General features: G+C 62.5%; 1 protein-coding gene across 1 annotated transcript; it reads right to left on the bottom strand.

Annotated features, from left to right (window-relative positions):
- Positions 1-72: 72 nt before the first annotated feature.
- ADAR (adenosine deaminase RNA specific) lies at positions 73-23,555 on the bottom strand. Its single transcript, XM_043568429.1, is given in 17 exon segments — positions 73-2,472; positions 2,609-2,736; positions 3,030-3,142; positions 3,421-3,603; positions 5,030-5,163; positions 5,438-5,560; positions 5,643-5,736; positions 5,885-6,056; positions 6,302-6,449; positions 14,241-14,431; positions 14,525-14,669; positions 15,159-15,307; positions 15,936-16,119; positions 17,931-18,489; positions 18,492-19,211; positions 19,214-19,361; positions 23,443-23,555. Coding segments are annotated over 17 exon segments (3,444 nt in total). The 5' UTR covers positions 23,458-23,555; the 3' UTR covers positions 73-2,234.
- Positions 23,556-24,384: the final 829 nt, after the last annotated feature.

Below are 24,384 nucleotides of genomic sequence, written 5' to 3'. Positions count from 1 at the left end.
AGTCCCTCCCCAGGACCACAGCTCCTTCCGTCCCCAGGTCCCCCCACCAGGAAGCCACGGCCGCACGCTTTCTAACAATTCAGTCTCCTTTTTTATTTCTGAGGAATGTATAACGTGAGTCACTGTTACCGAGGGACACGGAAGAGCAGGACCGCAGCCACGGCCACACCAAGCCTGAGCTTGGGCTCTTCCCACCCAGCGCCCGGGGTCACACCAGGACCCAAGCCCACAGAGCCTCTCCACGTGAGTACAGGAAATAGCTTCAGCGGCGACACGTTTCACAAGCGATAACCGGAGGGGGCACGACAGCCATGGTCCGGACGAACCAACTACAAAGATCATTTAAAAAAAAAGGAAGAGGGCGTCCTGGTTACTAAAAACAAACACCGGACAAGAAAGTAGAGCAGGGCAGGAGGGAGCTCTGCCCCGTCCAGCCCTGCGGGGGCGGGCGGGGGTGCAGGGGCGCGGTGGAGGGGGGCGGGCACGTCCCCGCACGGCAGCGTCTCCGGCAGAAACCTCTTCCTACAGCAGAAACCGAAGGCGACAAGTTTGCGACGGCTCCTCTGGCCTCGGGGCGGGGGGCTGGGGTTCTGAGGGCCGCGGGCTGCCAGTTAAAGAGGAGGCAGCCGGGTCCGAGCTGGGGTCCTAAGACCCAAGGTGGAGCGGGGCCCGCAGGTTCTGAGGCGCCTCCGCCCGGGGACGGGCACCGGTTCCCTACCGGTTCCTTGGGACGCTCGGCTGTTCCACAAACACATCTTCAGTATGCTTTAAAAACTTGGGTTTTTTTTTTATTTTGGTCAGTTTTTGGTCAAAAGCACAGAGGAAACAGTAGCCACAAGAACAGAAGTGTGAAGGGGGGGGCGTATCTACCGCTGAAGAGGTGGGGGCAGACGGGGCCGCCTCGGCAGTAGTGTGGGGGTGCGGGGGGCGGGGGACAGGCTCCTCGGGGCGCTGGCGTGGAGCATTCTCGGACACACACGGCCACCACCCGGAGGCGGGCTCGGGTCTGGAGGGGCAGGGCCCGGGCACAGGTCTGGAGCGCGTCCGGCTGACTCGGGCCCGGAGCTGGACTCCGGGGAGACGGAAGGCTGGGACCACGGGAGTCAACGCTGGCTGGAGGTGCGGACGGGGTCCCGCCTCACGGGGCTTTAGGACGAGCTGCTGTTTCATCTACAACTGCTGTCGAGTGTCAGCCTCTAAAGGTTCCCTGACGGGCAAGGAGACCTCAGGCCTGTGACCGGCCCTCCTGAAGCTACCTCGCAGACAAAAGCACTTGGATAAATGGAAAATTAAGTCTGACTTTTAAATCTGTGCAATTACAGGTTATCTGTAGCAGTTAAGAATCAACATTTATGACATTTTTAAAAACTCTTAATTTACCCACGACTTCGTCAAGTTTCACTGGCGTCACGGTCACGAGAAACACGCGGGCGGTACAGTGATCTGACCCAACGCGACATTGTGCCCTTGTTCTAAGTCCTGATTATCTGAGCGGGGAGGACCTGTTTCGGAGGACTTCTCCCACCAGCGGGTTGGGGTCTGTGGCCCTGCTGTCCCCTGCTGGCAGGACAAATCCCTAGGAATGCTTCAGGAGGACAGCTGCGGCCTGGCGGTCTGGCGAGGCGGGTCTGTGCCCCCTGGGTCGTCGGCGTCGCCCCACGGGGCCCTCTGCTATCGCCGGGGGACCCCCCAGGCTGCGCCAGCCCTCCCGGCCACCCCGCCCCCTGTGCCGGCTAAAGTGCAAGGCCCGAAGGTCGCCGACCCCACGGCCCCGGGACTGACGGACTCCTAGATGTCTCGCCCGCTTAAGTTCGCCTCTCACCCTCTGGGAGGAAAAGGAGAAACTCCGTGATCAGAAGGAGGGGATCGCAAAAGGGCCGCGGGGAGGGGGTGGGAGGGGCGGACAGAGTCCGCCGCTGAAGCCCCCAGCCCTGCCAGGACTCAGCTGGCGGGGCCCCGGCCAAGACGGCAAGAGGTCGATGGCAAACACAGGGAGGGGCAGCGGGAGCCAAGTGGGGCCGGGCGGGCCGTGGGCGAGGACCCTCGTGCTTGCGTGGCGGGAAGAGAAGGCGCGCCTCCCCCCGCCCCCGCAGGCAGGGCAGGGGTGGGCACCCCCCCAGAGGCCGGGCACGCGGGAACCCAGTTCCCGGTGTCCCCAGCATGCCCCCACCCCCACCCCCACCCCCACCGGACAGCACAGCCCGCCTCGCGCCCACCCTGCGGCGCCCGGCCCGCTACACGGGGCAGAGGTAAAAGTTCTTCTCCTCCTGGGGCTTGCTGACCCAGTTCCCGTAACCCATGTCCCTCAGACCCTTCTTGAAGTAGTTCTTGGCCACCTCGTAGTCGCGGGCCGCCTTCTTGGCCTCCCCGTAGGAGAGTCTGAGCAGGTCCCTGCGGTACCGGAAGGAGCACAGCTTCTTAAACAGGAGGAAGATGTTCTTTTTGGAGACCCGGGACAGCTCGTTCCGCGGCCTGGAGGAACAAGAGAGCTCAGCGCTGCCCGGGGACAGAGGGGGAGGGGAGCCCGGCGGGGGAGGGACGGGGGGCAGCCGCCGAGCAGCCGCTAAGCTCTGGGGAACGCAGACGGGGCGGCCCCGCGGCTCCTCACCCGTCCACGGTGCCTCTGGTCCCATCCAGGATCTCCAGGTCGTAGCCGTCAGCCAGGCACCAGTTGACGCTGGTCTCCTTCGTCTTCCCGGATTGCCTCTTGGAGTCGTACACGCTGACGCGGCCAACCTGGGATAGATCCCGGGAGCGACGGGAAAGATGGAGACTTCCAGGAGAAGGTCCTGTGGCAGGGGCTGGGGACTCCCAAGACACGGGGGGGGGGGGCCTCGGGATCCCTCCCCGTATCTAGGGTGCCCTGCTCGACTCAAACGGGCTGCAGACAAAAGCAAGCCCTCAGCATCCAAGGGGACAGAGGGACTAGCCCCCGGGACATCCCCTGCCCACAGCGGACACAGGGGTGCCACGGGCAGGCTCGCGAGGACGGGAGAAAACATCAAGGGGAAGTGGATGGGGCCACACACCTTGGGGTGGTTGACGATAAAGGGGGGGCGCAGTCCGTCCTCGAAGGCACTCCCGTCCCTGGTCACACGGCAGCAGATGGCCCGAGTCAGATGCCCTTGGCTGAACAGGTAACCTGGGTGCAAAGAGGAAACCATGCCCGTCTGTGCAGGGAGCGTGAAGAAGGTCCCGGTGGGGCCGTGAGGACGGAGGTGGCGCCCCGCACCCGCAGGCACTTTGGGCTCCGGGCGACGCTGCGGCTGGAGCCTGCTTTCCGTGAGCCACTGCGAGACCTGCCCGGTGAGCGCCTGCGCTGAGCCTGCCCCCCGCAGCCGGGTGGCCACCGGACACGGCACAGCGCAGATGCCGCGTCAGCACCCAGCCACGACGCGTGCGGCCCGACGGGACCCTTACCCAGGGTGACAGACTTGAGGTACACAGGCTGCAGGAAGTGCGTCAGCAGCGCCCCCTGCAGGCCCAGCACGTTCCAGCGCAGGATCTTGTCACTGCAGGACATGGTTCGGAGTCGCTCCCCCAGCCGAATGCCGTCCCACGTAGGCACGATGTCGCTGGATTCCACTGGGATGGTGCCTTCCCCTGTGGGGGGACCTGGGTCAGAGCCACGGGGGCCCCTGGGCCAGGCCGCTCCTGCCGTGGGGCTTCCACGCCTCACGCTTGGGCCAAGGCACTGGTGGGCTCATTCTGGCCGCACCAACACCGTGCTCGGTGCTGGGAACGACGGCCAGCGAACCCGTCGACCTCTGTGCCCCTGGAACGCGTGCGCGGGTGAGGGGGCAGGAGGGGCAGACAGACAGCAGCGGGTGAGGGGCAGAAGGGGACACACGGACAGCAAGCGAGCAAACGCTCCACACACACAAACTCTGAACGGCGACAGGGCCCGGAGGCTGGGAGGGTGGCGCGGCCGCCCGGGACGGACTTGCAGGCAAAGCAAGAGACGTGGAGAAGCCACGGCTGAATGACGGTTTCAGACACAGAGAACGGCACAAGCAAAGGCCCTGAGGCAGCAAGAGGTTTGGTCGTCCAGGGTGCCGACGAAGAGCCAGTGGGCCCGAGCCCTCGGCGGGTGCGCAGGTTTGGCTTTTATGTGCGGTGCACTGGGAAGCCGCCACGGGGCGCTGCTGCTGTGTTTACACCCAACGTGGGGCTCGAACTCGTGACCCCGAGATTATGAGTCACGTGCTCTTCCGACTGAGTCCGCCAGGCGCCCCTCGCTTTCGCTGTAACAGCTTTGCTGAGATAGAACTCACCCACATAAAGCACACGGCTCTGTGGTTTTTTACTGCGTTCGCAGAGGCGTGCGACCCTCACCCCAGTCAGAACTGTCACGGCCCTCGGGAGAAACCCGGCGGGCCGGCCCCTCCCACCCCAGGCCCCAGGCGACGCTGGTCCACCCTCTGTCTCCACAGAGTCGCCCCCTTTGTACTCTGGACGCGTCGTATAAACGGAGCCACGGGGCACGTGACCCTTCCACTTCGCGTGTCCTCAGGGTCCAGCGAGGTGCCGGCACCGCCCCCTGTCGCGGCACCACGTGGACAGAGCCACTTTGTTCACCAGCGGGCAGACCCTGGGGCGGCTCCCACCTTCTGGGGACACGGCCAGGGGCCAGCTGCTGGGTCCCGGGTCCCGGGCAGGGAGGCGACCCGGCCTGAGGGCGTGGGGGCAGCCGTGAGGGGACAGCCCAGGGCGCGTGCGCTTCCTTTCCCGTCCCTCCTGTTTTCCCCGCCCTCCCCGTGGCGGCGAGATCACCTCCCGGGAACCTGTGTTTCTGGCCAGGCTGTCCCCTGAGCTCCGGGTGGGCCCTCGGGCTCCCACATGACCCCCAGACTCAGAGCGGAGCCCCGCCCCCCCTGCGGTCCACGCCTGTCCCCGGGCCCCCCGCGCGGCAAAGCAGCCCTCGAGCTCTGGCAACAGACGCCGAGAACGTGGCAGCCGTGCCTTGTCCCGGCGGTGGGCCCGGGCTCGGCAGTCTTCCTGTCCCCACAGGGGGACAGGTGCCACTCACCGTTCTCCACCTTGGTGCGCAGCTTGCCCTGTTTGGGGTTCTCGAAGACGGGGTAGTGGCGGGACTCGGTGCTCTCCACGGCACGGTCGCTGCAGGACTTGTCGAAGAGGGCGCCGTCCCCACACGGGGCCGTGCTGCGGGGAGGGGGCGGCCGTCAGGGCCTGTGCCGTGGCCCCGTCCAGAGCCCAGGGGCTCGGGAAGCGCGGGACGTGGAGGCGGCGAGGGGCTTCCCCTGCAGCCCCCGGGAGGGGGCGGCCGGGCACGTGGGCCACGCTGCGTCCACACGCCCCCAAGCGCAGGCCTCACCTCCGGGCCAGGACGCCCCCGGGAACCGACCGTGGAGCCTGGCGGGGCTTTGGGCGGGGACCGCGCGCGCCCGGCGTCCAGGTGGATACGGGGACCACACACCTGATGTACAGGTGGAAGGACACGGTCTTCTTGATCTGGAGCTTCTCGCCTCCCTTCGCGGGCTCGAAGATGCTGTCCTTCGCGGTCTGCGGGTTGTACTTCATCAGCTCGCTGTAGAGGAACCTGCGGGGACGGTGCCGTGAGGACGGCCGCCCTGGTGCAAAGGGCGGGGGCCCGAGTCGCGGAGGGACGGACGGAGGCTCACCTGATGAAGCCTCGCCGGGAGATGATCTCCGCGTGGCAGTCGTTGACCGTCTCCCCCTTCAGGCTGAGAGAGTCGCCCTTCACGCAGCGGTTCCCTGCAAGCAGGGGCGGGGGGGGGGGCGGGGAGGGTGACCTCTCCGCAGGGCACGGCCAGCCTCCCGCGCTCGTCCCCCCGTCCGCGTGGACCGCAGCCACTAAGAACCGCACGGCAGTCCGCTCCCGCCGCCGGGGGGCCCCACCGACCTGTCCCCAGGCTGACCACGACCCCCAGGTCGTCCGAGGCCTTCTTCATGATGACGGCGGCCAGGATCTTACGGCCGAGCAGGGAGGGCTGGAAGCTGTTGGTGAGGGCGTTGAAACAGCGGTGGCTGAGCATGGCTATCTGGTCGTGGAAGGTGCTGCCCGTCAGGGGGAGCTGTGGGCACAAGGCTGCGTCAGGCCCGCGGCGCGCCCGCCCCCCCGCCCGCCCGTGCTGTCCCCGCTGCGCGTGCTACTGAGGCGCGGAGTGAAGCCCAGGAGTGCGTCACAGGACAGCAAGGTAAGACCCCAAGAGAAGATGGCAGCAAGAGTAGACGTCTTAACTGTCTTTGGCTGTGCTTCTGGGGACCTCGAGAGGAGGAGCATAGTTCTTCTGAGAGTGGCCCCTGTCACTGGGGTTACCTCTGTGAAACCCATGCGCTCGGCCTTCTCGTCCTCCCCAATCAGGACGCGGAGCGCCGCATCGGCCGCCTCCTGCTTGCCTTGCTTCTTGCTGTGGGCGCACACGGCCGGGAACCAGCGACCCCCGACTTTGGCCTGGTACACGAACCTTCGGGACGAGAAGCAGGATAAAGACACGCGCCCGGCCGCGACCGCGTCGCCGCGAGGGGCCCGCGTGAGGCGCGGGGCACCGGGGACTCACAACGTCACGTCCACCAGATCCAGAGGTCGCCCGGACTGTTACTTACTGGTTTTGTCTACGCCGACTCTTCTTCGGTGTAGACGCGTTTATAAGGGAGACTTCGTATACACGGAAAACCGGGCTCGCTTGTCACGAACCCAAAGTGGCCCCAGAACTGGATGACAACATCGTGTCATCAAATCTGAGGGGATGCGGCTGCCCGCGAGGGCTCTGGGCCCGCATCACAAAGTTCAGCAGGTCGGGGACGGGGCGTAAGGAAACACGGCAGGGGTACTTCTGTCCAGAACTTAGGCAGAAACGGCAGCGGCGCTCTCCCTCGAGGTTTAAGACTCTACTTCGGAGCACCTGATTCCGTTTCCTGATTTCCCGGTCGGCCCGAGAGGACCCGGAGCTTGGCGTGGCCGGACGTGGAGACGTGCCTTGGGCAAGGGGCTCGGCTCTCACGAGGGGGCCCTGGGAGGGGCCCGCCTGGGCACGTGAGCCGGTCGGCCGGCCGTCCAGGCAGGGGCGGGAGAGCGTGACGGGGCGTCTCCCGCCAGGGTGTCAAGAATCCTAGCTTCAGCCCCGTCCTAAACTGCTCAGGCGGGAAACAGAGCCGGTCCCCTTACGCTCAGTCACGCCGAGCGGCCTGTCCGGTGCAGGGGACGCCCTGACTCCTTCCTCCACACCCGGGGCGTGCGGGCCGGGGGGGGGGGGGGGGCGGGGGGGGGAGCAGGAGGAGGACAGGGACATGGCGTGACAGATGCCAGAAAGCTGCGGGGGCCAAACCGGGCCTCTGAGAGACTCCGCAGAATCTCACGCCTGTTCCGCGTGCTTGAAAAGCATGAATTCTTACGCACGAAGACAGAGACGCGTGCAGGACCTCAGACAGCTGCAGCCCACAGCCATCAAGTGAGCATCGCGGTAAAGCGAGTCAGAATACATTTTCTGGTTTCCCAGTGCGCGTGGAAGCACGTTGGCGCCGTACTGCAGTCTCTTAGCGTGCCAGCGCTGGGTCTAAAAACCCCACGCGTACCGTAACTAAAACATAACTTTATTCCGAAAGAACGCTAACCATCACCTGAGCTGCCAGCGACTGGCGATCACGGGTCACAGATCACCAAACGTAGTGACGCAACGGCTTAGATACCGGGACCATCACCACAACGTGGCGCAGAGACAGGAAGTGAGCGGAACAGCTGGAGACACGGCGCCGACAGACGCGCCCGACGCAGGTTCCCGCAGACCTGCCGTGTGCAGCACCCGGTCCGTGGGAGCGCCAACGGGGTGTGCCTGTCCCGTCAGGGCCTGTATGTTGGGACACGGGGACCTGTCGCTTGAAAGCTACACGCAGAAGCCACCGGCCACGGTCCGAGCGCTCCGTAAGCACGGGTCTGGGGGGAGGGGGGCGGCGGGCAGGGGGGACGCGTGCAGCCGGGGGGCCCGCCGGGAGGCTGGTGAGACGCAGGGCCGAGGGCGGGAGGTGGCGAGCGGCACAGGGAGGGCGCAGTGCAATGCGGGTAGGGGGGTGGCCGTCACAGGGCCGCGGCTAGTGCCAAACGCAGCGAGCTCCCCTCCCAGCGCCGACCTGGGCCGAGTTCGCTCCCTCCCGAAGCGCCGTCCTCCTCTTAGGCAGCCTGAGGCCACCGCGCGGGCGCCTCTCCCTACTGAGTCGGGCCGCCGAGCAGACCCTCAACCCATCACACAACCTGAGCTCTTGGTGACACGCACGAGATAGGAGACCTCACACTTGTCCCTATCAAGGATCCCTGATTCGTATCTGGCGCCCGTGCACACAAATACAAATGTGGCCCCTCAACGTTCCTGAATGAACGAACAAAGATGGGAGAGCAGGAGGCCACCGACTGGTTTCGGCGCTGGAGGCGGGAGGAGGTTTGCGCCCAACCATATGCACAACACACGGGCCGAGGGACGGTCTGCTTGAAGGACGTGCAGGGGAGGGAAGCTGGCCTGCCCCTAGGGCTGTGGCTGTGGAGCAGAGGGCGGGCAGTGGGGTCACCGACTGACACGGGAAGGACCAGGGGAAACGGCCACGGGGCGACACCCGAGAGCTCTCCTCTGGGCAGGTGGGACCAGAGGGTCAGGCGGAAGCGACAGGAGACGGGACACGGCGGTCCAGAGCTCTGGGAAGGTCTGTGTTTGGCGGGCACATTCGGTGGTTTCCAAGGAGGCCAGGGAGGAGGCAAAACAGAGGGCACAACGTGTCACCCCGACAGCAGGGCAGGTACTGCGGCCCCAGCCCCTCGCCCCTCCCCAAGTGCGTGGGCGCTGCTGTGGCCGGGGGTCTGCGGCGCGCTCCGTGTGGGTCACGGCAATTTCTGAAATTCTGCGTGAGTCACTCAAAGTCCTGGGGGGGTTCTGTGCAAGGAGAAGACGAGAGGCCAGAACGCAGGCACGAAGAACGAGGCTGAAGCCGGGGAGGGCGGCTGGGCACAAAGGGCAGGCGGAGGCCAGGAGCGCAACGGCCTCTCCCCGTTCCTCCCGCCCTGTTCTTACCTAGTCAAGTAAAAAAGGATGGACTAGGGCAAGAGCTACAAGGAGTTCACGTAAGAGGAAACACAAGTAACACGTAGATATGAAGACATCGACAACGTTACTTATTATTAAAAGAAAACTTAAAGTAAGATGCCATTTTTGTGAGCTCTTCTCCTTTAAGGACCTTTTAAAATTGAATAGTTGGGTACCCCACAAAAATTCAAACAGTTAAGAATATATCATGAAAGTCGGGGGCGCCTGGGTGGCTCCGTCGACTGGGCGTCCGACTTCAGCTCAGGTCGTGATCTCACAGCTTGTGAGTTCGAGCCCCATGTCAGGCTCTGTGCTGTGACAGCCCGGAGCCCGGAGCCTGCTTTGGATTCTGTGTCCCCCCCTCTCTCTGCCCCTCCCCTGCGCGAGCTCTGTCTCTCTCTGTCTCTGTGTCTCTCTCTCTCGGAAATAAGACATTAAAAAATTAAAGAAAGAAAAGAACATACAGCGAAAGTCAGGTATCTCTCATTCCGCAGAAGCAAACGCCGCCAGTATCTCATCCCGCGAGAAGGGACCCTAGGTGGCCGTCCGCAAGCTCGCGCTCACATCCCTCCCTCCTGCACCCCGGACGGCCCACCCGCACGGGCGGACTCTGGCTCAGGGCTGCGAGGTGCTCCGTGGTGCGGGTACACCTCAGTTTCCTTCACCGGCCTGCGGAGGACACGGGCACAGACCGCCTGTCCCCGTCCCTCGCGGGTGTGGACTCCCAGGGGCGGCCCCGTCTCGCCGTAACTACCGCACGCTGAGACGCGCCACGGACGCCACGGGGTCGCCAACCGTGTGTATGTGTATTTACAGAGGGAGTCGAGCACCTTCTGTTGGTACTTCCTAATGCTCTTCTGGGGACAGTTCACCGTCTTTGGTTTCCTATTAGACTGGAAAAGAATCCCTCATTTTTTAAATTTTTTTTACATTGATTTATTTTTGAGAAACAGAGTGAGACCAAGCGTGAGCGGGGGAGGGGCAGAGAGAGGAGGAGGCACAGAATCTGAAGCCGGTTCCAGGCTCTGAGCAAGCGGTCGGCGCAGAGCCTGACGCGGGGGCTCGAACTCACAAAGCGTGAGATCACGACCTGAGCCGAAGTCGGGGCGCTCAACCGACTGAGCCGCCCAGGCGCCCCAAGAATCCCTCATTTTTAAAGAAATTGGCCTGAGTGTTTTTCCCTCAGGTGATCCTTTTAAGAAACACCACTTGTCCTGATAGCCCGTCTCCATCTTTTCCCTCTGGGACTTCATCTGCTGTGTCTTGTTGGAGAGGCTTTGCCAGTCCAAGATGCTCGAACAGAAATCCACACTTTCATCTAGTGCTTTTGGGATTTTACCTATTTCTCTGTAAATACACATTATACGTGTATACGTATTATGGACGTTTTAAGATTTTATCTTTAAGCCCTCTCTACACCCAACGTGGGGCCCCAACTCACAACCCCAAGATCAAGAGTCACATGCTCCAGCGACTGATCTGGCCGGGTGCCCCGATTTCCTATTTCAGTCCCGGACACGGCGATTCGATGTGACCGAGGACACGGACACCGGGGGTGAGACGTGGTGGGCAGCCTTCTCCCTGCCGCCCAGTCACTCCCGTCCCCCCGACCTGCAGCCCTGTGTCCACCACAGAGCCCGTCTGCGTCCACCTGCCGTGCGACCCGCCTTCCCCGCTCACAGGCCAATGCGCTACCGGGCACGGGGGGTTCCTCCCGCTCTCCATCTCCTAGCTCTTCCCCCACGTGGGTTTTTCATATAAAACGGGAATCACGTTTTCCAGGTGGAAAATCGATTCTACCAGTGTTCTATTGGGATCGCGTTAAATGTAAGTAATCTGGGGGCAGCTGCTCTCATCACGTGGGATTTTCTACCTAATCAGAGTCTCGGAGCCCGTGTGTTTCCCGCTCAGAACGCGCCAAGGTCTTTTATGCGTTTAGCGCCTGCTGCAGACAGGCTTTCTTCCACTACGACTTCGAACGGCCTGTTGCTGCAGAGAAGCTCTTGATGTTTCCAGGTGATTTTCCGCTGTCCTGCTCTCCTGAATTCCCGTTTCTGTCCCGAATACTTCAGCGATGCGATCACATCACCTGCGAACCCTCACCTCCTACCTCCCTCTCTTCATCTTCTCCGTCTTAACGGATGGCATTAGCTTGTGATGCCGGAGCACCACGGAGTAATGAGGACGCGACGCCCACGTGGCCCCTGACTTTACCGGGAGCAGCTCCAGGTTCGACGTGAAGGAGGCTGCGGGCTGCTGACTTCACACTTACTCTGTCACGCTAAGGAAGCACTCGACAGTTTGTGCTTTATCAACAGCTTGGCTTTTTAGATGGAACGGACGCTGGATTTTAACTAAATGCCCTTTTGGAATCTCTGGAGATGACCTGTGGGTCTTCTCCTTCCATCTACTGGTAACGGTAACGATAACAATAAATATCTTAACACAGGCTGATCTTTGTGCCGCATTGAGTTCACTGCTCGCGTTTTACAACAGCAAAGAGAAGCATTTTGATACACATGTTTCCAAAGTCCGTGTCAAGCCACTCCCCCGCTAGGACAGACCCACACGAGTGCCTGTTCCCATTAACCAAAAGAAATCCCAAGAGGACTTTTGCTTTTATGCAGAAAAGCAGAGCGGCGTTCCGCGTGGCAGGGGCAGCGTGCCCGCGCCCCCGCCCTCGCGGCTCAGATCCAGCCTCGGTAGCTCCAAAGTGGGTCTGAGCGCCCGTGCTTTATCTGGATGTATTCTGTGCATCTGTTAGCAAGATGCGTCCTAAGGAATCAGAAATGCCTGAGAGAGGGGACTTTTTGGGGTCTGGGAACGCTAAAAAAAATCTGCATTTACTTAAATGAATGGCAAATGCTTTTTGCCTTACGCCACTTGGCTCTGGAAAGACTTCTCAGGAACGGTTTACTCCCGGGGAAGCCCGTGATTCTGTACTGGTCACGGCGAAGAGGGAAGGGCTGTTCTGTACTTACTGCTGCCAGAGCATAAGCATCGTCTCCTTGGAGGAAAACACAGCGATACGTATCAAAATTTCGAGCGCACGGAAGTTATTCACTGCAGCGCTCTCTATAGCGGCAAAGTTTGGAGACAGTCTGCCTACTGGTGCCCAGGGGGCTGGCGAGACGGGGGGCGAGCCCGAGCCCTGGGCACTGCAGGGACGCCTCTGGACACAGAACGGGACGGGAGACGGAAAACTCCACGGTTACACTGTCGTGTGGAAGCAGCAGGCTAGACGCCAAAGCGCGTCTGCGCTTCTGCGTGACACAAGGGACACGCGGCAGCTCGGCTCGCGTCGTCACGCAGATGCTCTGGAAGGACGCGTGGTATAAAGTGATGACACGCCGGGGTGGGGTGTGTTGGGGAGGCGGGCGCGGGGCCAAGGGGAGCAGTCAGGACGAGGCTGTTGGGTCTCATTGTGAGTAGTCTATCACCTACACGGAAACCCAAACCCTTCGAAACCATGTGTGACTTCTAGCCCAGAAACCCCCTCCTGAAAACGGACGGCACAGACACACAGCACCAAGACTGCCTCTAGGAGCAAGAGCGAGTCCGACCCCGTCGTCACTGAAGTCGGTGAGCTCAGTGACACAAAGTGAGGGCTTCAACATCGACAGCCACGTTCTCTTTCTTAAGCCAGGTGCTAGGTGTCCCCTACCAGGTGTCCCCCAGGTGGGGGGGTGTCCATTTTCGGAAAAGACCTTTTATATCTCTTGCCCGATAAAACAACTGTGAAACCATAAGCATCTATTCAAGGAAGCTGTGGGTGGCGCCAGTCGATGGAGCACGCGGCTCTTGATCTCAGGGTCGTGAGTTCGAGCCCCACACTGGGCTCAGAGATTATGTTAAAAAAAAAAAAGATTGGGGCGCCTGGGTGGCTCAGTCAGTTAAGCGTCCGACTTCAGCCTAGGTCACGATCTCACGATTCATGAGTTTGAGCCCCGCGCTGGGCTCTGTGCTGACAGCTCGGAGCCTGGAGACTGCTTCCAGATTCTGTGTCTCCCTCTTTCTCTCTCTGCCCCTCCCCTGCTCATACCCCGTCTCTGTCTCTCAAAAATAAATAAATGTTTAAAAAAAAAAAAGATTTAGGGGCTCCTGGGTGGCTCAACCAGTTAAGCACCTGATCTTTGGTTCTGGATCAGGTCATGATCTCATGGTTTGTGGAACTGAGCCCTGCATGGGGCTCCAAGGATTCTCTGTCCCTCTCTCTCTGCCCCTCTCCCGACAAATAAATAAATTTTTAAAAGATGTAGAAAAAATACAGAAATATGTAGCTGTGGAAAAGAGTCTGATAGATGTGTGTACCTGAGCTATATATGACCTCTAAGACACGCTGGTAAGTTAAGGAGCCAGCGTAGAACAGAAGATATAACTTACGCCTATTTTTGTTCAAAAAGCAGAATGAGGGGCACCTGGGGGGCTCAGCTCGTTAAGCGTCCAACTCTTGCTCTCGGCTCTGGTCGTGATCTCACGGTTCTGAGATCGAGCCCCGTGTAGGGTTCTGCATTGAGCCTGGAGCCTGCTTGGGATTCTTCCCCTCTCTCTGCACCTCCCCCTGACCTCTCTCTCTCTCTCCTCACCCTCTCTCAAAATAAGTAAATAAACTTACCAAAAAAAAAAGCAAAATGGAAAGAAGACGCACTAGTACAAGCATGGAAGTTTCTAGAAGTATTGTGGAAACTGGTAACGAGTCAGAAGGAAACCAGCAGAGAAAGGAGCCTTTCCCCCGCATACTCCTTCAACCGCCGGAATGATTTTTTGCACGTTCCTTTAAAACTTGAAACCAGGGGCGCCTGGCTGGCTCGGTCGGTTAAGGGTCCAACTTCGGTTCAGGTCATGATCCCGTGGTTTATGGGTTCGAGCCCTGCACTGGGTTCTGTGCTGACAGCTCGGAGCCTGGAGCCTGTTTCATATCCCGTGTCCCCCTCTCTCTCTGACCCTCCCCGGCTCACACTCTGTCTCTCTCTCTCTCTCAAAAATAAATAGACGTTAAAAAAAAATTAAAACTTGAAATCAGTTAAAAGCAAGAGGAGCCTGCTCACGCGAACCCTCTGGGCGGCCCCCGAGCGTCTTGCAGGTGGCCACGCAGACAGGACGGGACCCCCCCCCCCCCGACCACCACCCCGGCCACTGCAGCCTGCACGGCCCTCCTCCCCGAGGCCACGGCGGGGCCGGCACACTCACTTGGGCTCGTGCGGGGGGCCGGACTGGTCGACCAGCTTGAACTCGGCCGCGAAGCCGTGGGAGCGGGCGTACTCCAGCAGGCCGCCCACGGGGTTGGTGTTCAGGTATCTGACGAGCTCGCCCACCCTCCTGACCTTGCTGGGCATCCCGGACTCCAGGTTCTCAAACGATTCCACGCTGGCGCCTCCGGGCTGAAGGAGAAGCGGCCACGCAAAGAGGAGCCATAAGCGCCGGTGGAAAGCTGAGGGGCGACCCCGAGCCCCTGGGCGGCGACGGCGGCCCACCTGTGTGTCGGAAGGCGCCGAGCTGGTGGCCTCCCCGTGCAGGGCCTTCATGGCCTCCTCTGCGGCCATCTGCTTCGCCGCCTTCTTGCTGGGGGCACTCGCGGTGGGGAAGGTGTGGGCTCCCATAGCAACGCAGTACTGGAACCTGGCGGGAGGGGTGGAAACGGCGCTGACGGGACGCGGCCCGGCCCCCGCCGCGGCGACCTCTCGGGGGCCGGCGAGCCCTCACACACGTCGCCTGTGTGCCTCGGCCCCCGCGGCCCCGCCCCCCGCCCCCTCGACCTGGCTGACCCCCGTGCCACGCGTGGGCCTCAAGCCAGGTGCACCTCCTCCAGGGACCCTCCTCTCGAGCGTGTCGTGCGGGGCCGCAGGCACGCGGGTGGCACCTCTCGGAGATGCACCGCCAGTACCCTCCGAGCCGAGGGTCTCCCTACCGCCCGGTCCCCGCTTCGCCCCGAGTCCCCCCATCCCAGACTGTCTGCTCCACAGCTGCAACCCTGCCCTCGAGGGCCCCGTCTGGCACAGCGAGGACAGGTGCGCCCGCTCAGTGAGACAGTCTGCCGTCCCTCAGGAGGCCAGCAGGGGGCTCCCTCTGGAGGAAGCCTCGGCAGAGACACAGGACACCGCGATGTACTTGGGGTCGTGGGCAGGGCCTTCTCTGGACAGGAGGCGGAATTCACAGGAGCTCCCCAGCTTGTGCACGCACTCTAGCAAGGTCGTGACGGGGTTCTTCCCGGAGAAGAAGGGCGCTGCCGACGTGGCGCTGGGCTGGGACTCCGTGGTCTGGAGAGACCGAGACAAGAAAACACCTGAGAAACCACTGGCTTGTCCATCGTGGTGCAGGGAACGGGTCGGCCACAGGGTGGGGGGCTGACCTCCAAAGGAAGGGGGTTCGGGGGTTCTGGGCCTGCGCCACAGGGAAGGGGGAGTTCTTTAAACGTCCCGGGTCTCAGGGGCGCCTGGGTGGCTCAGTAGGGTAACCGTCTGACTTTGGCTCAGGTCATGATCTCACGGTTCGTGAGTTCGGGCCCCGCGTTGGGCTCTGTGCTGACAGCTCAGGGCCTGGAACCTGCTTCGGATTCTGTGTCTCCCTCCCCTCAGCTCCTCCCCTGCTCACACCCGGTCTCTCTCTCAAAAATAAATAAAGATTAAATGTTCCGGGTCTCATTTCTTATCTGCCAAGAACGGGGCTTGGCCTCGGTCGTCTTTAAGGTCCCTTTCCAGTCTGGAGGTCTGTAACTCCAGGTAGGCCGGGGATGTGGGCAGGCAGGGGGGCTGGGCCTGAGGGGAGGAGGCACGGGGAGGTGTGGTGGGGGCAGGAGAGGGCACGGACCCATTATTTGCGTTGAGGCGGCGTGCAGAGGCGGGTTAAGATGTGGGTATGCTGGTGATGTGGGGACAGGACGCCTACCTTCTCCGACCCCTTCTCTACGGAGCAGTCGTAGGGCTCTTCTGCCCGCCCGCTGTCCCGGGCTTTAGCCTCCTCGAGCAGGATGGTCATGGCTTTGAGGGCTGCGTCCTGCTTGGCCACCTTCTTGCTGCCAGCTTCTGCCGGGGGAAACTCTCGGCCACCAATGATGACTTGGAATTTAAATCTTGATGGAAAGTGAGACGTGTGAGTGCTGGCCCGGCCGTCCCTGCCGCCCTCTCCACAGGGCCCAGGACCCTGAAGCCTCTGCCCCACCAAGGGGGAAGGGCCCTGCCTTGCGGAAACAAAGCGGCCAGGGCCTGCGTCCCCAGAGCTCGTTAGGGTGAGCACTTGGGGGACGCCTGCGGCCTGCTGACACTAAGTTAAGACAGAGCCCGTGCAAACGATGACGAGCCACAGCCACCGCCACCGCCACGTCTGTGGTCGGCTGGCCGCCTCTGGGGGGCTCCTCGCTGCCCAGCCTCACGCGCCCTGACACCCACGGGGTCAGGTACCTGCCACTTCTGGGGCCTGCCTCTGTCCCCAGCCTCCCTCAGAGACACAGAGCTCTCTGCCTTTGAGTCCCTCTACAGCTCTGTGTGTGAAGCTGGAGAAGAAACGACTCCCCCTTGTTATGCAGAAAACCAAAAAGCCTTTGTTCTAGGCCTCAGGACTTCGCTTGGACCTCCTGCATTCAAGTTTTCAAATTTGTTCCGCTCTTTGCTCAACCTGGGATTTCATTTAGGAAAGTAGGTCAAGTTTCTGGTTCCCCGGGTCTTCTGATGTACCCGATGCTGTCTTACAGCTGGAGTTACAGGCAGGCTGGCCACAGAACCCGCTGCCCCCCAGTGTGGGGGGAGGGGAGAGCCTGCCAGCCACCGGCTGTGGGTCCTGGCCTCGCAGCTTTATTAGGACATGCCCCCCACCCCACCCCCCCGCCCGCCAACACCCACCCTGCAAGGGACAGGGTCAGCCGCGGCTGGGAAGGCAGCCCGTGGCGAACGCAGAGGTTAGTGGAACCCTCTCCCACCCCAGCTCTCCACCAGGCCCTTCGGCAGCTCCTCTGGGCCCACCCGCCTCCCTCGGTCTGTCCAGGGGCCTGCAGGGACCTTTGGGGCCGGGCCCAGCCGGCTGCCTGAGTGAGGAAGTTTCTGAGTTCACAGCTCAGGAGCCACAGCCAGGGCTCGCCCACCCACGTGTGCAGAGGCGGTGGGTGAGATTAGAACCGCCACCTTCAATGGGCAGGTAGCCGTGAACTCGGAAGCCGTCCTCTCCCGGCAGGAGCGGAGCGGGGTGGGGGGGGTTGGGGGCCGGGACCTGAAGCTACTGCCTGCACGGGCAGCCTGGCCCGGCTCACCCGTCCCGTGCCTCTCTGGAAAGGGGGGGGAAGGCGCACGGAAGGGGCGGGGAGTCGTGCCTCTCTGGAAAGGGGGGGGGGGAAGGCGCACGGAAGGGGCGGGGAGTCGTGCCTCTCTGGAAAGGGGGGGGGAAGGCGCACGGAAGGGGCGGGGAGTCGTGCCTCTCTGGAAAGGGGGGGGGGAAGGCGCACGGAAGGGGCGGGGAGTCGTGCCTCTCTGGAAAGGGGGGGGGAAGGCGCACGGAAGGGGCGGGGAGTCGTGCCTCTCTGGAAAGGGGGGGGGAAGGCGCACGGAAGGGGCGGGGAGTCGTGCCTCTCTGGAAAGGGGGGGGGAAGGCGCACGGAAGGGGCGGGGAGTCGTGCCTCTCTGGAAAGGGGGGGGAAGGCGCACGGAAGGGGCGGGGAGTCGTCTCCATCACGTGTGGCCCGCGGGGACGCGGGCGCCACGCCGAGGCACGAGGGCGGCCCTGTCCCAAGAAGCTGCGTCCCAGCCAGAGGCCCCGCCCGCCCCTCGCTCGGCCGGGACTCTGGCCGGCTCCCGGCTCTACGTCTGCAGGAGGGGCCGACGCGGGCGGCGCAGCCAAGAGGCAGAGACACGGAGGGGGCGCGGGGGCGGGGCGGCGCCCCGGGCGGGCTCTTACCGGGGCTCGTGGGGCGGCCCGCTCTGCTCCAGCAGGTGGAACTCGCAGGGCTGGGCGGCGAACTGGGCGTACTCCAGCAGCCCGCTGACGGGGTTCTTCAGCTGGCACTCCGCCAGCTTCTTGTAGGGCGAGCACCGCGGCCAGCCGTGACCGTAGAAGGAGGGCATCTCCATGATGGCTCGAAACTCACCTGGGGCCGCGTGGATGCTGTTCAGGTCATCGGGGATGTCGTCCGTGGCCCACTGGCCGTTCTCAAAGTCCACGTACCCTGTCTTCGAGGGGCCGTTGTCCTGGGCGGGCGGCTTTGGCTTCGCCGGCTCCGGCGCGGCCTCCCGCCTGCCCTCCTCCGGCTTTGCGGCAGGTTCCCCGCCATTCTCCGCGTCTCCTGTGGCCGCCGCGTCGTCCGCGGCCTGGGGCCCGGCCGCGTCGCGGGGCGGGAGCGCCACGTCTCCCTTGGCCTCGGGGACGGCGGCCGGACCGGCCTCGGGCGCGCCGTCCGGGTCTCTCTTTATCTGCATCCGCTCGCGCTTCCTGTCAGTCAGGTACCACACCGGGGGGTGGTCCCCTGCCGGCACACGTCCCCCTGCCGTTCCAAGTCGATCAGCACGGCACTGACGTCTCGGGCCTTGCTGAGGCCGATGTTTTTGGCCAAGTTCAGGGCAGAGGCGTTGCACACGTTGAACAGGTAGCTGCAGATCTTCTCTTTGATCTCAGCCATGTCCGAAGGCTCAGGAGCGGCTTCCGACTCAGACTCGGAGCTCCGGTCTTCAGGGTCCAAACCCGGGTCCGAGTTCCCAGCGCCCTGGCGAGCACGGTCTGCGTCGGCTACTTGGCTACGCGGGTTCCAGGCCTGATCCGCGGGGGCGATTCTCCACAAGGGGGGCGTTCCCGCCTCCTGATGGAGCTTACCCTTCTTTGCCAGGGAATATAAGACTCGATTGACTTCCTTCTTTGGGACTCCGAGCTTCCCAGCCAGATCATGTGCTGTGGCCGCCTTCCCTTCCCCCAGCTCCCGCAAAAGCTCTAAGACCGTCCGTTCCTGGCCCTGGCTGATACCTAGGTCCTGGAAACGTGAGGAAAGCCTGTCGACGCCTCTCCTCGGCAAAGCCCTGCCGCGTGGGGCAGGACACCAGGACCCTCTCTGGAGCACCTGACTTCTGGGAGGCACGCCCCTGGGGATACCCCAGGTCTCCAGTCCCCTGCTTCTGGCGGGTGGTCCTGGAAACCGCGGCCAGAGTGCAGGGGCGAACGGTGGCAGCGGAGGGGTCTGCTTTCCAGTGAGGGCACGGCAGGGAGCCGCCCCCTGAGAAACTCTATTTGCTGGAGCTGGAAACTATTCGGGTAAGATCTTGGCCCTGGCTGCTGGTGTCTAAGCTTGCTGGGCTCACGGCCTTGAACTGGGTGGGAGTGGTGCCTGTGGAGGGCGAACCCCTGCAGAAGAAGACGGAGAAGAAAGCGCATTAGGAGGGCAGTGGTGAGCCCGCCCCCCAGGTCGGTACTGCCTGGGGCGCTGCACCTGACTCTGGAGGGGCGGGGTGAGGGACGAGTGGGCATGTGACCCAGCAAGGGTGCCCCCCCCCCCCCCAGCACTGCCTGGGGACCGCCAGAGAGAAGCATGAGGGAGCACGCGAGGGCTCTCATGCCGCAGCCGAGCCTCTCCAGCAACCTAGCACCCTCCTTCCCCTTTGGCAGGATTATGGGGAGCCGAGAGGGAATCCTTTCACCTTCTAAAATCATTACCCTTCTGAGATTGAAACAAACACACAAACAAATGTTACTTCGTTTTAAAAACAAAAGCAGAACAATAACCTCAAAAGGCCCAGGGAGTCAAGGGACCAGGAAGCAGCCTCGGCAGGGCCCCAGCGTCTCTCCGCGGGGTCCCGTTTGGACCGGGGAAGAGAGCGAAACGCGCACGGGGACTGAGGAGCCGGACGCCCTCACGGGCGCCCAGGATCCGGTTTTGGGGGGCTGGACGGTTTCCTTGGGAAAAAAAGGCCACTCCGTCCTCACACTTCAGCGTGGTGCCCAGGTACGGAAGAGACGCCGGGCACTTTGACCCAAAGCCTCCGAGGCTGGACGGGTACAGCTGGCAGAATCCTGTTCCCCGGCACGGCGGCCCCGGGCTCCCTCAGGCTGCCGCACCTTTACCAGAACACCGGCACCCGCGAGCCCGTCCCGCCCCGGCACGGACCAGGCTCACCCCCTGCCCCGCCCCGGCTCCCCGGAGGACAGCGGTGGCCAGAGGTGCTCAGGGACCCGGGGGTCAACATATACCCACAATGCTCCTCACGCTCGTCCCCTTGTCTGAACTTCCCGGAGGCTCCAGGGACCTGCTGGCAGCTGTGCCTTCGGTGACCCTCACCCTCTGCCCCCCGCGTCTCTGGTCACAACGAGGGGACTCTGGCACTTGGCTGGCCACGCTCCGGCACCCTCACGTGGGCTCCTCAACAGCTGCCACACGAGGGGCCCGTCCACTCCTCACTCACTCCCCCGTTACTCTAGCCGAGGCTGCCACACCTCAGACCTGCACCTCGCCCCAGGGTCAGGAATCAGGAAGCCTTCCGAACGGGACCAGACGGGTCTTCGACCGAGTGGCCAAGGCAACCACACACAACACGGAGAACAAAAACACGCGGTCTGAGGGCTGCAGTTTGCAGATTCCTGCCCCTGCCCGAGGGCGACCCCCACCCCCCGGTCTGTACACCTCCCACCGTGCTCCCGTGGGGCTCCCGTGGGTCCACGGCTCCTGAGGCTTCCTGCCCTCCACTCGGGGCCTCGGGGCTGGTCCCTCTTCTGCCCGAGGCCCCTGCCCCTCCTCCTGCTCCAAGGCTTCCACGGACACGCAGAACCCCTGCTCCTGAACTTGGGTTAGGTGTCCCCTGCGGTTGGCTTTGGTGGCCGTGCACTGGCAGCTCTTCACCATCGGTCCTCCTGCCGCCTCCCGGGGAGGACGGCACCAAAGGGCTCCTGCCACCTGTCCGTCCGCGTCCCTTTCTCCCACCCTTACGTATAACCAGTCCCAAGATTTTGTCCAAGGGCCGCTCTGCCTTCCCCTTGATCTCCTCCACGCCACCCCCCCGCTTCAGAAACAGTGTTCAAATCTAGTCTCCGCAGCCACCGCCTGGTGCTGAAGCTCAGACGACCCGCCCGCTCACGTTCCGCCACAACCTCAGACGCCACACACTCTGGACCAAACTAACCTCCTCCCCCCGCCCCCCCAGCCCCTCTGCCATTCTTGCCCCTGTGGACTGTGGACAGCCGTGTTCTCCCTGTGGTTATGAAAGGTAGAAACCCGAGCCAGCCCCGGCCGCCTGCCTTCCTCCCTCGTCCCCATCTGCTGGCTGGTTGCAGAGTGCTATCCCCCCCGCCCCCACCCCGCTTCTCACAAAGGTGGCTTTTTCCAGCACCAGCCTATTACCTCTCGCCCGCCCGGGCTGCCACAAAGCCTGCACTCGATCCCCTGTCCCGCGCTCTCTGCCGCCCCCATCACAACTGTGACCCAGTCCCTGGACAGCTCCTTAATGCCACCTTCCCTGGAGACCTCGGACTCCCAGCCCTCTGGAGTTTCCTCTGCTTGAACCCCTCCCTCTCAGCTTTACCTTTTAGCATACTACCGCTTTTCTTGTTAATGGCACAGACTGGTAGGTGCTCTAGAAATTACTCAAGCCTCCGCTCCCAATATTCCGCAGGTAGTACCGATGGGGGAGGGGCACAGCCCACTTCACAGGGAGCTCTGGAGGGAGGAGGACCTCGTCCGTTATCTCTGCACTCCTAGCGCCAAGACAGCTCCAGCCACAAAGCCGATCCTGAGCCAACACTTGTTGAAAAGACGACCCCAGGAGCGCGAGCCCATCTCTGCACCCCCCCCTCCCCCCCGCACCATAGTGCTGCGCCCAAGCGAACGAGGGCACAGAGGGAGCTGCGCCCTCACAGGGCTGTTATGGGGACTTTAGGGATTTTCCTGTTAGCTGCCGCAGTGACGCGGGTAAAAGAATTTTTTTTTTGCAGAGCGGCTGAAGTCAGTTTCTAGCTAGCTGCTTTCTAGATTTAAACTGCTACTACTTGGCAACACTTGCAAAATATCTGAATGTCCCCCTACAGATGAGGGGCTGAGCTAGTGAGGTAGTGAGGCTATGGGACGGCAGGGCTTTGTGGTTTTTTTTTTTAAACAGCGTGTTGTAATCTACCTGTATTCACCTGGAAAAATTTAGGAATGACACAAAGTTAAGTTACATTACAAAAAGGCAACTTGAAGAACATTATGTTCTATCTCATTTTGGAAACAGAAAACCCCCCAAGGATATACGCATGCGCATATATACGAGTGCACAGAGTGAACACGGAGAAAAGGGAAAGTATACTGTGTTTGTTCATAAAACTTATTTTGAGGAAATCTACAGGGAGGTTATTTTGTCTTTATGCCCCCTTAAGTCTCCTGAAAGCCAAGCCCAGCCAAAGCATGGCTTGGGGACAGCCCTTTGGAGCCACTGAATGGGAACGAGAGCAGGACCGCGGCAGCCAGCCGACGGGGACCCTTCCAATGTCTCAACATCTCCCAGCCGGTCCGCGCTCACCGGCCTGTAAATTCGCCCTCTTGTAGTTGCAGGAATCTCGGCTCAAGAGCTGAGCCCCCACCTTTACCACACGGGCTCCACCGGGCAATAGACTGCTCTGGGCGAAGGAATGCTTTCCTTTCAGACCGGGAATCCCTAGCCCTTTGGCAGAGGGGAACGAAAAGCACGCGTCTTTGAAAAACGGAGGCATAATTTACCCAAAGCGCAGACTCTGGCGTATATCCTATGCGTTCTGATCGCACAGAGTCCGAGCACGCGCGGCCCTATACTGTGGCCACAACCACGACCCGAGCGCCGCCTGTCCCCACACCCCGCCCCCACAGCCGCTCCCCGGCCCATCTGTTTCCTGTCCCCCCAGCGCAGGGCGTCCCCAAGTGTCATGTAAACGGACTCGTGGCCTGTAGTCCTCTGAGGCTCGCTTCCGCTTAGCAAAGTGAGCCTGAGGTTCGCGCGTTGTACCAGGGCTGTACCAGGCTCCGTCCTCTTGCTGTTGCCTAGCGGTACAGCACTGTCCCGATCCCCCGGGGCGCTGGGCCAACCACCTGTTGAGGGACGTTTGGGTTTTCCAGTCTGGGGCAGCGATGAATAAAGCTGCTGTGTACAAACTTTCTCCCACAGGTGTAAGGGCTGGTTTTCATTCCCCAGGAGCCTCAGGGAAGTGGAAAGCGTGCAGAGAGGGTACGCCTATCAGTGAGGCACACTGCCCAAGAGGCGCCAGCGCTGGGCGGCTTCAGAAAGGCAGGGGGCCGCCTGGACCGGCGCTCAGGCCGGGCGCCCTTGCCCGCTGCTCGGCTCTGCACAATCGAGGGGCACGACGCAGACGCCCAGAATGCGGCGCGCGCACGCCCACCCACGCTCACACCCGCACGCACACGCCCACCCACACGCACACACGCAAACGGGCGGGCCCGAGGCCCGTTCGGGCGCCACCGGCTCACCTGCCTGGGGTCCATGGCGCCCCCGACGCATGACCTGGAGCGGCGCTGGCGACCCTCCCCCTCCAGGCGCTCCCCTCCCCAGCTGGGCCGGCCCCCCCCCTCCTCCGGGCAGACGCACTCGCCCCCCGGGAGAGCGCGGTAGGCAGCCTGGGCGCGCGGCCGGCCTGGCTGCGGCGAAGTGGCCCGGCTCAATTTCACTTTCGTTTCCTCCGAAGGACCGCCTCTTTGGGAAGTTTAGCGGGAGGAGGGGTTTGAGCGGAGCCAACAGACGCCGATCTAACCGATCTAACCCTCGGCTTGCAGGACCACTGGAGTCACTCCTTCAGGAAGGCGGCTACGCCGCCCGCACATGCCCTGCCCCGCCCGGGACCCCCGGGGCACAACTCCCGCCCCCCCCCCCCCAGCCCAGTTCTGTGGAAACAGCCCGAGGCTAGGCCTCTGCCTCGGCCGCAGTCCCCCCCCCCCCCCCCCCCCCCCCCCCCCCCCCCCGCCACTTACCCTCCCAGCAGGTTGTGAGCGACTTAAACCCACCACCGCGGGGGCACCATTTAGGGTCTAATGGTGACGCCATCCCAGCACGCCTTCACAGCTCTGCCACGTAGGCGGGCTTGACTCCCAAATTACGTGCAAACTGAGGCCTGAGGCGGGCTGCTGATAAACCCAGGCCTCACTCTGCACCCCCACTGTGCGCTCACTGCAGTTATGACTCCCCCAAAGATAACTTCTGTTGTCTGCTGGGGGAAATTCAACTGATCTCACGTAGGCTTGTCCAAGAGGTCAATCCTATGGTCAGCAGTCCACATTCCTCCCCAGTGAGAAACTGATTTCCTGTTTCATCGCCATTTCGTCCCCACGGCCTGTGAGGCCAGGATGCCCGGCTGGTGCCCTTTCCCTCCGGTCTCCCTGGAGCACCCAACCTCCAACTCCCCATGGGCAGTGGGC

Source organism: Prionailurus bengalensis, chromosome E4 (assembly GCF_016509475.1).
Source record: "Prionailurus bengalensis isolate Pbe53 chromosome E4, Fcat_Pben_1.1_paternal_pri, whole genome shotgun sequence".
Taxonomy (NCBI): domain Eukaryota; kingdom Metazoa; phylum Chordata; class Mammalia; order Carnivora; family Felidae; genus Prionailurus; species Prionailurus bengalensis.
Note: the sequence above shows the minus strand (reverse complement) of the source record. Positions and strands in the feature narration are given on the sequence as shown.